Source organism: Podarcis gaigeae (genome assembly GCF_964106915.1).
Source record: "Podarcis gaigeae genome assembly, chromosome: 13".
Lineage (NCBI taxonomy): Eukaryota > Metazoa > Chordata > Lepidosauria > Squamata > Lacertidae > Podarcis > Podarcis gaigeae.
This window is the reverse complement of record NC_139689.1, coordinates 11,291,642-11,308,008: the sequence shown is the minus strand read 5'-3', so window position 1 is coordinate 11,308,008 and position 16,367 is coordinate 11,291,642. Positions and strand designations below refer to the sequence as shown.

The 16,367-nt window shown below is 51.6% G+C and overlaps 1 protein-coding gene across 1 annotated transcript; it reads left to right on the top strand.

Moving 5' to 3' along the window:
* The first annotated feature begins 2 nt into the window (after nt 1-2).
* On the top strand, nt 3-15,679 carry TOX4 (TOX high mobility group box family member 4). Its single transcript, XM_083706768.1, has 9 exons — nt 3-592; nt 5,214-5,282; nt 5,991-6,233; nt 8,445-8,708; nt 9,830-10,108; nt 11,039-11,119; nt 12,435-13,130; nt 14,189-14,352; nt 15,302-15,679. Exons 1-9 carry the CDS (start codon nt 587-589, stop codon nt 15,363-15,365), a joined length of 1,866 nt encoding a protein of 621 aa, XP_083562894.1. The 5' UTR covers nt 3-586; the 3' UTR covers nt 15,366-15,679.
* The last annotated feature ends 688 nt before the right edge of the window (nt 15,680-16,367 follow it).

The following is a 16,367-nucleotide window of genomic DNA, read 5'->3' as shown; positions in this document are numbered from 1 at the left end:
GCCGGTAGCTACAGAGCTCGTCGGTCCTTTCCGCGGCCGCTCTGGCCCGTCCCTCGTTGGCCGGAGCCACGTTTCCTGCGCCGCTCTAGGCACCCTGGAGGTTTAACGTCACAGCCCCTCCTCCTCCTGCAAAAACAAACGAACAACCCGAACCGTTAAGCGGTTTGCCGAACCGGCCGTTTTACGTCACATCCGCTGGTCTACTACCCTCTCCCGACGTGAGCGTAGGGACGCTCTAGCATCTGCCCTTCTTCCTGCCCCGCACTGCTCTCTAGCCTCCCCCTCGACTCGGCTATATCCTCTCCTCCTCAACGGCTCAGGCGGGCGTGTTCAGAGAAAGAGCCGCGGCCGTCCGACAGTGGGGGGCTGAGTGGGAAGGAAATTTGCCCCAATAGTTCCCCTCAGAAAAGTAATAAATAGCAACGGAGGGAAGGCCGGGCGGAAGTGACGCGCGTTCCTGGCCTTAGGTCGGGTGGGCGGAAGGGCTTTCCGGTTCCGGTTGAGGTGCTGGGGAAGAAAGACGGGGGGAGGGGGAGAGTGCGGCGGGGTCTCCCCCTCTCTTCGGCGAGGCTCTGAGGCTGCGGCCATGGAGGTAAGAGAGCCTAACTGGCGGTAGGGACCCTGGGACAACCACGCTGGGGGGTGGTGGTGGGAGACTGTGGGTCCCCCATGCCTTTTAAAAAGGGTCCCCATGGGATTGGCTCTACGGAGGGAAAGGGCATAATATGGGGCTGGGGAGGAAGGGGAGTGGGATGGGGCTGAGGTTATCAGGGGGTGCAGTGTAACTCCCCCCCCCCCCGATTGTGTGTTTGGTACCTTCCAACGTTTCCTTATGGAGCCCAACTGAAGGCAAAAGAGGGGAGGGGTGCGGGGTTCAGCAGTTGCCTTGGGCCCAACTTGGCCTCTCCTAGCCTGTCCATCTTCCTAACGTCTTATCACACACACCCCAATCTCTCTTTTTGCCTCTTGGCATTTGAGAGGATGTGGAGGACCCCTCTAGCTCTTTTGGCTAATAGCCACTGGCTGGCTCATCCTCTGTGGGTTGAACCCCACATCAGACATATGACACAGTTGGGAACGTTTAAGGAAGTGTGTGGGGAGAAAGGGGGTGGCCTTGTTCCACTAGGAAGCAAGTTAATATTTAGTGGAGTTCATTCCGGGGCACAAAGGTGAAAGTTCAGACCTTGGATTGTGCTTGGTTAGAGTGGAATAAGTCCAGCTTGCATCTTGTATTAATGCCAGCTGTGGATTCCTGCCCACCCCATTGTGTGTGCCTCACTCCTAGTAACGTGGATAAATGTGGCATCGATTGCTCATGGGGAGCTCTTTGCAGATTGACCTACCTTACGTGTGCACAAAAATGGCATTTGTTCTCTAAAAGCCTGTGATCTTCCTTCTGTGTCTCTTCTCCACATCACATGCACACATCTTAAATACCCCCGAAATGGCATTAAAATGTTGATCAGAATATACTTGAGTCCATATAAGTTTGTTTTTAGGAGGAATGTTATTTGTTTAGTCTTAATCTCCCTAGGAAAGAATATCTACCCATCCCAGGATAGACTGGGTAGGAACTAATTTTCCATATAGCTGTTCTCCTATAGTTTGGTCTGTATGGTCCATCTGAAGTTACTCCTCCATGAGCACTTTGGCGTTGCACACTTTCAACCACTTGCACATCATCCTTTTGACATTTGTTGGTCCCATTGGTGTGGCTTGAGTGTAAGATGTACCCTGCTTGGCTGGGACAGACAGTTGGATCCAATGACTACACATGCCTTTGCCAACCTATTTACCTTCAGATGGTTTGCACTACAACTCCCATCAGACCCAGCTAGCCTGGCCATGCCGGCTGGGAGTGATGGGAGTATAGTCCAAAACACCTTGAGGGAATCAGATTGGTGAAGGCTGCCCTACCCCTTGTTGTATCCAGTCTGCTCATGTTAGCTTGGAATACAGTTGAGCTGCATGATGACTGTAGATGTTTCCTCTCATAATATGCTCAGTTGCCCTTTATAGTCTTTCAAAACTGTGTGAGGCAGTGATGTCATTGTTCATCTTGGGCAGGGCACCTTGGGACTACCTGCATCCAAGGAGTGCCTTGAAGCATGTGCTTGGATGAAGGTCAAAGTACCACTCATTTAGCTCACTGACGCTGCTTATTACAAGGTGCCTCTGCATGAAATAATTACCTGACCTTAAAATTGACTACAGGTACTTGTCCTTGCAACAGACCTGCTTACAACATATGGACCTGTGTTCAGGGGGCTGTAAATCAGGGAGTCTGAAGTGGCAGGAAGGCTCAAGAAGTTCTAAATTCACATTTGTGCTTGGCTCTATGTGTGTGTTCAGAAGCACTGAATAGGAATTCCAACATGTTTTATTATTTTTCAGCTCTCTGCTCTGCTAGAGAATAGGGAACTGTCTTATACTGAGTCAGACCACTGGTCCATCTTGCTCAACATTGCCCACACTTGACTGGCAGTCGGTCTCCAAGGTTTCAGGCAGGGAACAATCCCAACCCTACCTGGAGATGCTGGGGACTGAACCTGAGACCTTCTACCAGGAAACAGTTTCCTCTGTCTCTGAGCTGTAGTCAGTTCAAATGTTACTTGTCTGGAGTAGGATTTGAACCCATAACTCAGGGGAGATGGTGACTTTGTAGGCACCTCAGCCGTCCTGGCTGCTTAAATCATAGTGGCTCTACTAGGGCTCAAACACACAGCCCTCTGTGTTTAAGCAGATATTACAACCATGGAATCCACATGTTGTGCCCTTGCCATGAGAAGAGGCTGAGGATCTCCTTGTGCGGTTGCTAGGCAACTGCAGCATACTTCCTCCCACACCCATTAAGATTATGGTTATCCAGGACCTGGAGCATTGGGGCAGGAATGTTCAGCAGTGAGTTTTGATGCTTGTGCACACAAACCCCAGTCTGGCCCTCTGCATAGAAACCAGGCCTGTCCAACAGAGGAGGGCGGGAATTCTGAAAATGCTAGAGTCCCTTTCAGCCGTGTCTCTTCCATTCATTCATTCATTGATTTGGTATGGGGAACATGAATATACAAAGCTGCCTTTTACTGAGTCGAATGATTAAGCCCATCTAGGTTTCTACTCTGACTGGCAGCAACTCTTGAGGGATGCTGGAGCAGTAGCAGCCCCCCCCCCAATCATTATACAATAACTGCACAGCACCAGGGGTTCAGAGCGTAGCAGTTGGGTAGGGTGATGGATTGGGCTGTTAAGCTTCTTGGCTTCTGCTTCAGTAAGATTACTGGCCTCTGCTGCTGTGCTTTCTTAAACAGCTGCTCGATTTGCAGACATTAGCAGGAGAAAATGCTGGTCTCAGTGCTGCGAAAAGCTTTTTGTGTGCTGATGCCTGCTAAAGGCTCAGCAGTAGTTTGAATGTTGTTTTTTTAAAAAATAATAATTTGTGGGCTGGTGACACTCTCTGCTTTGGACCTTGGGTGAGGCCAGTGGGTGAAAGCATGCGGACAGCCTTGGCACCATAGATGACATTTTCATTCCCCCACTACTTGCTGATGTACCTATATATCATTCGGAACTGGTTTGATGTCCATATCGTGATAATCAGTTTCATAATTTTTGACCTGGCATTATATCGCGAATCATGATGTGTGTCTGTGTGTGCTATGCAAAAATCACAATGTGGGGAAAACCGTGAAGCTAGTTAGTGCCTCTACATAGCTCCATCCTTCTTTCAGACATCTTGGCATATCAATATATTGTGAAGCTTAGCTGGTGATATATTGTGATGTTGAATGACACTGCACTGGTGACTTTTAAAACAGCATTATTCTTGGTGTAGTAGCGTCGCAAGGCTAGGCCCAGGGAGGTCCAGGTTGAAATTCATTTGCTGCTCAACCACAAAGCTGTATTAGGTGACCCTGGGCAATTTTACTGTCTCTTGGCCTAACTTAACTCAAAGGGTGGATTTCGTGGGCATTCAATAAAACTGAATGTTGGATAAAAGACAGCACTTCTTCACACAGCACGTAATTAAACTATGGAACTTGCTGCCACAGGAGGCGGTGATGGCCACTGACTTTTGAAAGAGAGTTGAACAAATTCATGGGAGAGAAGGTTACTAGCCACAATGTTACTAGCCACAATTGGAGGCATCAGTGCTTCTGAATATCAGTTGCTGAAAACCACAGGAGGGGAGAGGGCTCTTGTGCTTGGGTCCTGCTTGCGGGTTTCCTGCAGGCATCTCGTTGGCCACTGTGAGAACAGGCTGCTGGACTAGATGGGCTGTTTGCCTGATCCAGTAGGGCTCTTATGTGTTCTTCTCCCGAGGTAGGGCTGGGAGAAACTCCTGCCTGAAACCACGGAGAACGGCTGCTAGTCGGTGTAGACCAGGGGTAAAGGTAAAGGGACCCCTGACCATTAGGTCCAGTTGCGGACGACTCTGGGGTTGCGGTGCTCATCTCGCTTTACTGGCCGAGGAAGCCAGCATTTGTCCGCAGACTCCAGGTCATGTGGCCAGCATGACTAAGCCGCTTCTGGTGAACCAGAGCAGCGCACAGAAATGCTGTTTACCTTCCCGCCAGAGCGGTACCTAATTATATACTCGCACTGCGTGCTTTTGAACTGCTAGGTTGGCAGGAACAGGGACTGAGCAACGGGAGCTGACCCCATCGCGGGGATTCGAACCGCCGACCTTCTGATTGGCAAACCCTAGGCTCTGTGGTTTAACCCACAGCACCACCCACGTCCCAGACCAGGGCTAGTCAACTTTTTTATACCTACCACCCACTAATGCATCTTTCTTGATGGTAAAATTTCCTTAACGCCCACCAGTGCTCAATGGAAGGAGCATTCAGCTTGTGCTGTAGAACCCCCTACATCCCACCTAGAATCCTGAAACGCCCACCTAGAATCCTGAAACGCCCACTGGGCGGTAGGGACCAGGTTGATAAGCCCTGGTGTAGACAGTACTGAGCTAGATAGACCAGTGGTGTGACTCCTTTTAAGGTGGCTTCCTTCGTTCCTATTCAGTATCAACTTCTGACTAATGAGCTTTTTAAGACTGCGGAGGTGGAGGTCACAAGTGATGGTTTTATGAGTTCCCAAAGTGTGAGTGGCGCTGCACCATGGATTTGTCTGGTTATATTGGACTTGGGGTGAGGCTGCATTTGTGGTGGAGGAAAAATAAATAAAGGATTGCTAATGTTTTCCCTTTCCCCCCTAAGTTCCCTGGAGGAAATGAGAATTACCTGGCTATCACCGGGACAGCGCACCCCTTTTTGTCGGGGGCCGAGGTGAGTTTGTCTGCTTGCAGGGGCTGAGGGTGCAGGGCAGTTGGCGGCGGAGAGTGTGGAATGCAAGTGCTGGATGGCAGGAACCAGGGAGATGTTGCCACCTGCAGCTCGCAGCAGACCAAATTCTTTTTTGTGCACAAGGCTCTTGGTTCAGTTCCTGGTGCCTCCAGTTTCAAGGAACTGTCCTCTTGTCTGAGACCCCAGAGAATGAAAACAAGGGGGTGAGCAGGCTTTGGTGTTTACCCGAGGCAAGACTTTTTGCTCTGTGTGTTCCTTCTTGAAGCTTAAAGAGCTTGCAAATTGAGAATCGCCTTGTTCTGAAAATCAGAACTTAAGAAGCATCCTTAAATAAGTGTCGCTTTTTATTATTTATTTTTGCTTTCACATCCCACCTTTCCTGGCACATATGGTTCTTTCCCCCTCTGCACAACAACCCTGTGAGGTACATTAAGCTGAGAGGCGGTGACTGGCTCAACATCACCCAGCGAGCTTCACAGCCGAGTGGGGGATTTGAACTCAGGTCTCCCAGGTCCTAGTCAGACACCCTAACCGCTACACCAGCAGGGACCCTAAAGGGCCTCTTGGCTCAGAATAGACCATACCGGGTTGGATGGACAACATCTGATCTAGTGTAGTGTGCCTTTCCTAAGTTTGTACATCTGCATCAAAGTCTCTCTTTCTCTGTTTTCCTCCCTCCCTTTTGCTCAGACCTTCCACACGCCAAGCCTGGGGGATGAAGAGTTCGAGATCCCACCTATCACGCTGGACGCTGACCCCTCCCTGGCCGTTTCTGACGTGGTTGGCCACTTTGAGGACCTGGGCGACCCCGTGACTGCCCCAGACACCACTTTTTCTGCCCAGTATGGGGTGCAGGCGCTTGACATACCTGTGGGCATCAGCCCTGGTCTCATGGAGCAAGGTGGGGGACTGCTGAGCGGGGGGCTGGCCATGGTGAGTACCCTGCCTTACATAGTTTTGAGAGTGCATGCAGTCGTCATATGACTCCCCTGGTGGGCAGCGCAGTATCTTCTGGGGCAAAATCAGTTTGTGGGTTATCGTGTCTTAGCCTTCGATTTGCCCGTACCGTTTGAGGGATTCTTCCAGGCCAGGGCAGGTTGGTTCAATTCCTAGCTGTCATGGAGGAGAATTGCCCCACCTTCTCGTGGAGCTGGCTTCAGGAGGTGGGGAGGAAAATGCCAGAAGCGCCCAAGCTGTTTCCCCCAACACGATTCCAGAAATCATCTTTGTGCCATCCTGGCTGCAGCAAACACTGGTGTCTGAGAGGGGGGCGGCTTCTGACAGTGCTGCTTGCCAATCTCCACATTGTGTGATTCCTTTTAGAAGTCCTCAGTTTGTTAGTTTGTTGTCTTCGCGACAAACTTTGCCTCCTCTCCCTTCAAGGAGCCCAAGGTGGCATGCATGGTTCTCTCCACAACAGCCCTGTGAGGTAGGATAGAGTGTAATAATAATAATAATAATAATAATAATAATAATAATAATAATTAATACTCCGCCCTCCCTGGCCATAGCTGGGCTCAGGGCGGCTAACACCAGTAAAATCACAGTGAAAACATAATAGGGGGAAAAAACCAATTTAAAATACAGGTTGAAATGCAATGACTGGCCCAAGGTCACCCACTGAGTTTCATGGCCAAGTTGAGGATTTGAACCCTGGTCTCTCCTGGATCTTAGCCTGACAATCTATCCACAACACCACACTGGCTCTGTGTTCCATTCCTCAGTTGCTTCCCAAAAAATGTCCAAGCAATGAAAATATCAGCTGCAAAAGCAACTGCCCGATTTCATATGTCGTATATATATATAAAATGATTCTAACAATTTTTAAATAAATACTTCCATTTGTAAAAGCAAGTTCAAATCCAGTACAGATGCAGGCTTAGATACAGATCACCGCTTAAAAGACTTGCTAAAAAAAGGAGGGTCTTCAATGGGGCTGTAGCTCAGTGGAAGATCATCTGCCTTGCATGCAGGAGGGTCCCAGGTTCAATCCCCGGCATCTCCCGGTAGGGCTGGGAAAGATGACTTGCCTGCAACCCTGGAGAGCTGTTGCCAATCAGTGTTGATGATACTGAGTTAGGTGGGCCAATGGCCTGGCTCAATAGAAAGTTGCCAAGCACCAAAAAGACACCAGAGACAGACAGGAAGAGGAGGAGTATTTATAAGTGGGACCTGCAACAAAATGTTGCAGCGTATTCTTCCTCTTAGTGGGAGTGCTCCTATTGTAGTTTCCAGCCAGCCATTCCTTCCAAGCACGGCATTTCACTCTTCCCCCACTTCCCAGTTTTCCGGTTTTCTGTTCCTATTGACATGCAGCATTCTGTGGTCACTGGGGAACATTCTCATCCTTCCTTTGTTTTTGGCTGGGGTCTGGGCATGCCTGAGAGTTGTATGTACCTTTGCCAACTTTGGGCTTCTCCCAAATGAGAGCATCCTAAAAGATACCACAGCTGGCTGAAATCCTGAACAGGAGCCCATTTTGCCATCTGTGTCCTGTCGCCAAACCCCATTGGAGCTTTTCAGTCAGCTTCATTGTGCAATTAAACATTCTATTAATTCACACACCCATTTAAAAACATGTAAGGTATTAGGCTCCAATAATAAACGGATTCAGGCTGGTCAGGGTCGTTAGCTTAGGGATTGAATTTCCTTCTTCCACCAGCATCTTCCTTGCGCAGCAGGAAATGGCAGGAGTCTGCTGTGCTGCTGTTATCAGCAAACAAGATAAGCTCCTGGTTCTCCCCCAAACCCTCTGACAAGCGCAGAGGGCTTTGGCCAAGACGTGCGCTGTTCTCTACACTTCAGCCCAAGTGAAACAAGAGAGGATACACAACGCAAGGGACTCCTTTGCAGGAGAAGGCTATCAATGGCTGCTATGCTCTGCTTCCATGGGCAGAGGCAGTAATGCCGCAGGAGGAGAGAGGGATCTTGTTTCTGGTTAGCCACTGTGAGAACAGGATGCTGGACTGTTTGGGCCATTGGCCTGTTCCAGGAAACACTTCTTAGGTTGCTACTGTTTGGTTTTTTTCCCAAATCGGAGGGGACAGGAGCTGTTGGGCATCTTTCTTACCGGAGGGCCAGACCGCTGCACAGATTTCTGCCTTTCTATAACCACTGACACGACCCTGAATTCTCCCTCTGCAGGATTTGGACCACCCCATGGGGACGCAATACAGCGCCAACCCGCCCGTCACCATCGATGTGCCCATGGCGGACATCAGCTCCGGTTTGATGGGGCATGGCCAGCTGACCACCATCGACCAGTCAGAGCTCAGTTCGCAGCTGGGCCTCAGCCTGGGGGGCAGCACCATCCTGCCCCCCGCAGCCCAGTCGCCCGAGGAGCGGCTCTCGCCCACCCCCTCGCCCACCAGTTCCATGCATGAGGAAGAGACGGAAGAGATCCGGCGGGTGAGTCTTGGCTTGACGGCATTCAGGGGCGTCCCAGCCTGAACGGCTGGTGTCCAGAGTCGGTTTGCGCATGTGCAGATTCCTCTTGTTTTTGCATGGGTGGAACATGAGCGCCATTGCTCTGCTTGCTTTGCCTCTGGCCTTGGCCTCTCATCACTGATATGCGGCCCCTGGAAGGTTCCTCCACCAGGGCATGTTGCCTCAGGGCTACAAAAAAAAGGAGAAAAGGTGCCCACTTTGGGGCTAGAGGATGGCACGAGGTCCAGATCCCCTGCCATGAGACTCACCAGGTGATCTTTGATCTGTCACTGCCCTGTCCTACTTCACAGGGGGGTTGCCAAGATAAAAGGAGAGGGGAGGGGAGCATGTATACTGCCCTGAACTACTTGGGAAGAGGGCAAGATTAAAAAACAAACGCGATAAGTCAGCCTTCCCCATTCCATTTCCAATTTTAAGCAGAAATTGGATGGCCATCTGTCATGGATGCGTTTAGGGTCATTTTCAGCTCTAACATTCTATGATTCCATGACCGTCTGGGTCAGGTGAGCAGGTGGTGAATTCAGTCCACCTGTTGCCCCATTCAGGCTCTCCGATATTTTGGTTTGGGGGCTATTGCCCAGGACATCTTGCTGCGCTTAACCCAGGACCCTCCCAGTGTGGCTAGGCTCCAACTCCCCGCAGCCTCAATGGTGAGAGAAGGAGAGTGGGCTGGGCTGGCAATTGTCCGGCAACCTCTGGACAACTGCAGGTTTACCCATCTGTTTTAAAAGCGAGGGCCTCTCCATTCCATTTTTTTCCTTTCAAACGCCCGTTGTTTCATGCAAAAGTGGCCCACCTCCTCTCCCGCGCTGTGGTTAGGCCATTTCCTTTCAATTGCTTTGAATGCTGCCAGCCCAGCTTAGCTGCCGTTTGCCTGCCTGCCTTTTCCGTCTATTCCTTATCATCCTTGATGAGATCCGGGTGGGGGGAACGGTTTGGGATTATGCACTGAGCAAAGCGGGATTGGTTCTCTACCCGCCCCCCCCCCATGGGCAAATCCCCCCTAGCTGCTGTTGCTGCCACCGCCGTGCCCTCTGCCCCGTGGAGCCCGTTTCCGACACTCTCCCTCTCTGTCCTTGCAGCAAGTTTCCGTCGCCAAGCCGGCGGTGATGGCCCTGGCGGCCCCTGCGCCGGTCGTGGCACCCGTGGTGGCGGTGGACGTGGGGAAAAAGCAGAAGCCGGCCAAGAAGCAGAAGAAGAAAAAGGACCCCAATGAGCCCCAGAAGCCCGTTTCGGCCTATGCTCTCTTCTTCCGTGACACGCAGGCGGCCATCAAGGGGCAGAACCCCAAAGCCACCTTCGGCGAGGTCTCCAAGATTGTCGCCTCGATGTGGGACAGCTTGGGGGAGGAGCAGAAGCAAGTGCGTGCCAAGGGGGTTGGGCAGCAGGGAGGGAGGGTGAAGTGGGAGGGGCTGGGGAGGGTGTGTTTTTTTGGGGGGACAGCATTGCTGAGGGGTTGAGGAGGAGGCTATAGCTGCAAAGGAGCAAAGCAGAAACATTGGGGAGATCGTGAACGTGCAGCATTGCCCTTACAGAGGGAGGGGGAGCTGCTTTGAATAGTGGCCCCAGCCAGTAGCATCTGACAGCCACATAGGTTTGCTCACCCCTGTTGTTGTAGATTTTGCATTGCATAGAGACCTCCAGGGTCCTGTCCAACTTTGTGTTTCTAAAGAGATCACTTTTTTAAAAAAGAGAATGCAAACTGCAGCGTTCATCTTTGAAAAGTCTTCCCCGTAGGAATTCATCTTCTTCCATTTATTAAAAAAATTAATGCAACAATACGCATGAGTAATTGCGAGACGTTTTATTCGGTTGATCACATGCTTCTTTTGACGGAATGGAATGATCAGCCAGGATAGAGCAGTCTTTCCCAACCTTGGGTCTCTAGCTGATTTTGGACTACAACTCCCATCATCCCTAGCTAGCAAGGGCAGTGGTTAGGGATGATGGGAATTGTAGTTCAAATACAGCTGGAGACCCAAGGTTGGGAAACACTGGGTTAGAGCATGGTGCTGATAATGCCGAGGTTGCAGGTTTGATCCTCATATGGGACGGCTGCATATTTCTACATTGCAGGGGGTTGGACTAGATGATCCTCAGAGTCCCTTCCATCTCTGTGATTCTTGATCTTTGCAGGCTTTCTGCTAAGCAATGCCTGTGGTTTGCCTGTCCTCACTGCAGTCTGTAGTTCTGCTTTCCCTAACAGTTTGGGGTGCGTCAGGGGTGCGGCAAAGCAGTGTGGTTTAAAGAGGGAGCCTCTGCCACAGCCTTCCTTCCTCTCTCCCTGCCAGGTGTACAAGCGGAAAACGGAGGCAGCAAAGAAGGAGTACCTGAAAGCGCTGGCGGCCTACCGTGACAACCAGGAGTGCCAGGTAAGAGAGATGAGCCTTCTTGCCTCTGCCATTCCCAGGACTGCAGGGATGTGAAGCTGTCCTGCTCTCTCCTTTCTTGCCTCAGTGGACACAGCAAGAAACCTAGAAAACTACTCTTCTTCCAGACAGAACAGCCTTTGCCAACCTGGTGCCTTTGGATTCCTTTTGTCTGACGGGAGTTGTTCTCCAAATTTAAGGTACCAGGATTGCAAAGGCTAGAAAAGCCTGTGCTTCCGTCCAGAACTGTCCTGCAGTGGCTTTCCAGGCTGAAAAAAGGAGAGGGGTCTTCTGTCCCATCGCTTAAAGGGCCGTCGCTCAGTGGGAGAGCATCTGTTCTGAATAAAGAATGTTTCAGGTGCAATTCTCAGCATCTCCAGGCAGCGCTGGGAAAAGATTCCTGCCCCGAATCCCTGGAAAGCCACTGCTACCCAACGTAGAAAGTAGTGAGCTAGCTCAGTGTTTCCCAGACTTGGTCTCCAGCTGTTTTTGGACTACAGCTCCTATCATCCCTAGCTAGCAAGACCAGTGGTCAAAGATGATGGGAATGGTATTACCCAAACAACTGGAGACCAAAGTTTGGGGGAAACTAAGCTAGATGGACCAGTGGGTGTGGCCAGTTCCTATGTTCCTGTCACCTGTTCCCTGGAGACGCCAAGCATCGAAGGCGGGACTTCCTGCATGGGCTCTGCTGCTGATGTGCATCTCCTCTGGCAGCCCATTCTGTGGTGTAACTAGAGACTGCTTCCTAGGTGCCTGCGGAGAAGTAGAGGAGGAAACACAACACTCCTGGCTTGCCCACCCTTCTCTTAACTGGATCGGGTCAGGAGCAGCTATTTTCTGCTTCCCAGTGTGGTGTAGAGGTTAAGAGCGGTAGTCTCGTAATCTGGGGAACCGGGTTCGCGTCTCCGCTCCTCCACATGCAGCTGCTGGGTGACCTTGGGCTAGTCACACTTCTCTGAAGTCTCTCAGCCCCACTCACCTCACAGAGTGTTTGTTGTGGGGGAGGAAGGGAAAGGAGAATGTTAGTCGCTTTGAGACTCCTTTGCGTAGTGATAAAGCAGGACATCAAATCCAAACTCTTCTTCTTCCCTGGGGAAGGGACCTTTTCGTGATGCTTCTTCGGGGGCAGAATGGGAAGTGCAAGATCAGCTGCCCCCAATAATGGAGCTTTCTGTGCCTTCCCCTTCCCCCTTCCTTGACTTTTCTTTTCTTTTGGAAGCTTGACCAGTCGCCGCCTGCATTGCGACCCCAAAAGCCCCCCTAGATTGTTTCCCCCGCCAGCTTCCTGACTCTTCTCTTCCCCTCCACTCCACAGACGGTTGTAGAAACGGTGGAACTGGACCCCATCTCCTCGCCTTCCGAGCAGCCGGCCCCCGCCGTGGAGTCCGCCTCCCCCCCGGCCCCGATGCCGCCCACCCCGCCGGCCCTGGAGAGCCCCCCTCCTGCCCCGACCGTCGTCTCGACGCAGCCCACCGTGGTGGTGACCTCGGGGGGCGGGCCCCAGGCGGGGGGCCAGACCAGCATCACCAAAATCATCATCCCCAAGCAGATGCTGCCGTCCTCCCTGGCCGTCACCTCGCAGGGCGGCGTGGTGACGGTCATCCCCGCCACCATGGTCACGTCGCGCGGCATCCAGCTGGGGCAGCTGCAGGCCGGCACGGGCACCACCCAGATCGTCACCCGCTCGGTGCTGGCGGCAGCGGCGGCGGCCACTTCCATGCACTTGCCGCGGCTCCAGCCCCCACCCCTGCAGCAGATGCCCCAGCAGCCGCCGGCCCAGCCGGTTGCCATCCTGCAGCAGCCGCCCCCCCTGCAGGCTATGCAGCAGCCGCCCCTGCAGCAGAAAGTGCGCCTCAACCTGCAGCAGCCGCCGCCGCCCTTGCAGATCAAGATCCTGCCCCCACCCGCCCTGCAGATCCAGCCCATCGCCCTGCGGACGGAAGAAGGCAGCCCCGAGAGGCCCAGCGCCGAACTTCAAGCTTCCCCAGAGCCCGTAGACGTGGTGCCGGAGGTGAGGAGCGCTGAGCCGGGTGGGCGGGGGCTTGCTTGCTTGCATGTAGGAAACTTTTATTTATTTGGTTTTTCCGATTTTACAGTCCATATCCAACATACAACACAGAAACGAGATTCCAGAGAATCTCCTGGGCTTCCCTCCTCCCCTTTGTGGGTCCTATTTTTCATCGTTCCCTGCTGCATCTTTTATAATCATCCAAATCTTTTATCTCTCCGTTATGTCCAAAGTTCACCATTAAACTACAAGTGTTATTCCGACCCTACTAACGATTTTGATTGGTTACAATGGTTTTTTAGAGAAATAATTAATTTTCCCTATTCCTTATTAAAATTTTGGCCTTCCCGATTTCTGATTCTCAGTCGTTTTAGCCATTTTGGCATAATCCATCAACTTGATCTGCCATTCTTCTCTGGTAGGGACTTTTATCTTCTTTCCATCTCTGGGCCAATAACATCGGAGCAGCCGTGGTTGCATACATAAATATGTATGCATGCCAGAAACTCTTATAATCGAGTTTCTGGGTCAATCCTAGAGGACCCCTGAGCATCTTAATTTGTTTTTACTTCATGGGACTTACGGACTTATTAATTATAGGAGGAAACATCTCAATTTAATTTAATTTAATTAGATTTATTTATCTCCTCAAAGTCGTATGATTGTTTATCTCTGACAACTGATGGGAGGATGTCCCACGGGGCAGGTGCCGCCACTGAGAAGGCCCTCTGCCTGGTTCCCTGTAACTTCATTTATCTCAGTGAGGGAACCTCCAGAAGGTCCTCGGAACTGGACCAGGGTGCAAGTGAGCCTATACACACACACACACACACACACACACACACACACACACGCAAGAAGAGCCTGGCTGCTGGATCAGGCCAAGGGCCCCCTGAGATTGGCCTGAGAACAATAGCACAGAAGGGGGAGGAAAATGAGACTCTTTGCTCTGTATGTTTCTCTCCTGATTGCTTGGAATCGAGGTTTACTTGCCCCAGGCGCACGACTGACTAAATCCAACAAGGCACATAGTTACTTTAGTTTTTTCTCCCCCGCCCCAGGTGGAGTCTCCGACACCGATGCACGTGGAGCTAGTGTCTGAATCGCCTGTGGCCTTGTCCCCGCACCCTCGCTGCGTCCGCGCAGGCTGCGATAACCCTCCGGTGGCCAACAGCGAATGGGACAACGAGTATTGCAGCAACGAGTGTGTGGTTAAACATTGCAGGTGGGTGGGCAGCCAGGGCTGCCTAATAATAATAATAATAATAATAATAATAATACCCCGCCCATCTGGCTGGGTTTCCCCAGCCACTCTGGGCATTCCCAACAGAAAGTTTAAAAAGCGATAAAACATCAAACATTTAAAACCTCCCTAAACAGGGCTGCCTTCAGATGTCTTATAAAAGTCAGATAGTTGTTTCTTTCCTTGATATTTGATGGGAGGGCGTTCCACAGGGCGGGTGCCACCACCGAGAAGGCCCTCTGCCTGGTTCCCTGTAACCACTTCTCACAGGGAGGGAACCGCCAGAAGGCCCTTGGAGCTGGATCTCAGTCTCTGGGCTGAACAATGGGTTTTCAAGTCTGATAACAGAGGGTGTACAGTCTGTCCTCTTCCTCTGTGAGGACTAGACACTTGGCAGACAAATGAGGGAGCAATACAAACACACGCACGCACACACACACCAGTCCTACTTGAATACACAGAGTAGTTTCAGCTGCCTCAGCAAAGCCAAGCCACGTGGTTTGGGAGCAGGGAATGAAGATGTGCAAGCCAGTCAGATCAGGGAGAAGCATCCACCAGATCTTCATTATTGAACATCCAGTTCAGCAATGCACTGCAAATGGCGCACAGCAAGACACACTGCTGCCATCGCTTCTTTGTAATGGCAAGCTCAGGTTATGAGGGCGGACCGAGACTGAACCCAAGCACAGGTTGCTGTGAAAAAAGGAGGGCCGCTGCCAGCTCTTGGGGGGGGGGGGACATGAAATAAAGTGCATTTTTAAATGCATATATCTCCCATTCAGTGCTAGGCAAGATACTGGAGGTTCACCGGCTCCCCACTCCTGTTGTGCAAGTTTTTAGAGTAAGGATCTTTGCACCTGCAGGAACTGCTGCTGCATATACTTCCTGCCTCTTGACTAAACCTCTGCTTCTGTCTCTCTCTCATTCGCAGGGATGTGTTTCTAGCTTGGCTGGCCTCCCGCAATTCCAACAACAACGTTGTCTTTGTGAAATAACCCCCGGCCCTTTTGCGGCGAAAGCAGCAGGGGCGGGGTTGGGGAAACGACAGTTTCGCGTTCCTACGTACACTTTTTTCCAAGGACGATCAAAAACATAAAAAAACACAAATCGCCGTGCTACTGTGGGATGGGGCTGGGCGGGCAGGATTCGCGCCATCGGCCGAAGACCATCGACAAGCGAAGACGCCATCCCGGTTGGGTGCTGCGGACTCCCCTTCCTCCCTTCCCCCTTTATTATTATTTTTTTCTATACACTATCCCTTGGTATGTTTCTGTTGATGGAGCCAATTAAAGCTGGAAGAGGGATATTGGCCAGGGCCTGCTATGTGCTGTTTTGCAGGAGGAGGAGGCGGGCGGAGATAGGCGCTGTCCTTCCGCCATGGGTGAGCAAATAGAAAGTCTCTACAATTTAGGAACGTCCTCCCACCAAATGGATTGGAAAGGGGTGGGCAGTGTCTTGCCCCAAAGCTGGGCGTCTTGTTTTGCTTGGCACGAGCGTAGAAGTGCAACAGCCCTCTACCTTCAGACTCCAGCTCCTTGCAGAAGCACATAGGGGCCTCCTTCTGTGCCTGAAATCTGGAACCTTCTGCATGCAAAACACATTCATTGCCACTGAGCTGCGCTCCGTTCATTGCCTCCTCTCGGTGACTGGGATCCAGCACCGTAGAGCCACAGCAACCAGCCCGCTTCACATGAGAGGGAAAGAAGAGGCAGGAGCTCATCTTCACCTTGTGTGGAATTTCCCCCTGCCCTGAAGGGAGGAGAGGGTAGGAGCAAGAAGCCGGTCCCTCATCTCATGCAGCCTTTCAGTGGGATAATCCAAAGTCCAGGAGCAAGGTCTTACCCATCCCCTCTCCTCTGCCCAGAAGCTTCTCCTTGCTGGTGAGCTGCTTCCAAGACCCTCCAGCAAGGAATACAGGCAGAACAAGGGGTGGGTTAGGGTCGAGGGAGTTGCAGCCTTCTACCTATCAATCACTAAGTGCCTCTAGGGAACTAAAC

Excerpts from the sequence above, each read along its gene's own strand:
- TOX4 (XM_083706768.1), top strand. Across the intron at positions 10,109-11,038 it reads TGGGGGAGGAGCAGAAGCAA|GTGTACAAGCGGAAAACGGA; the intron begins GTGCGTGCCAAG and ends TCTCCCTGCCAG. Across the intron at positions 13,131-14,188 it reads CCGTAGACGTGGTGCCGGAG|GTGGAGTCTCCGACACCGAT; the intron begins GTGAGGAGCGCT and ends CCCCCGCCCCAG.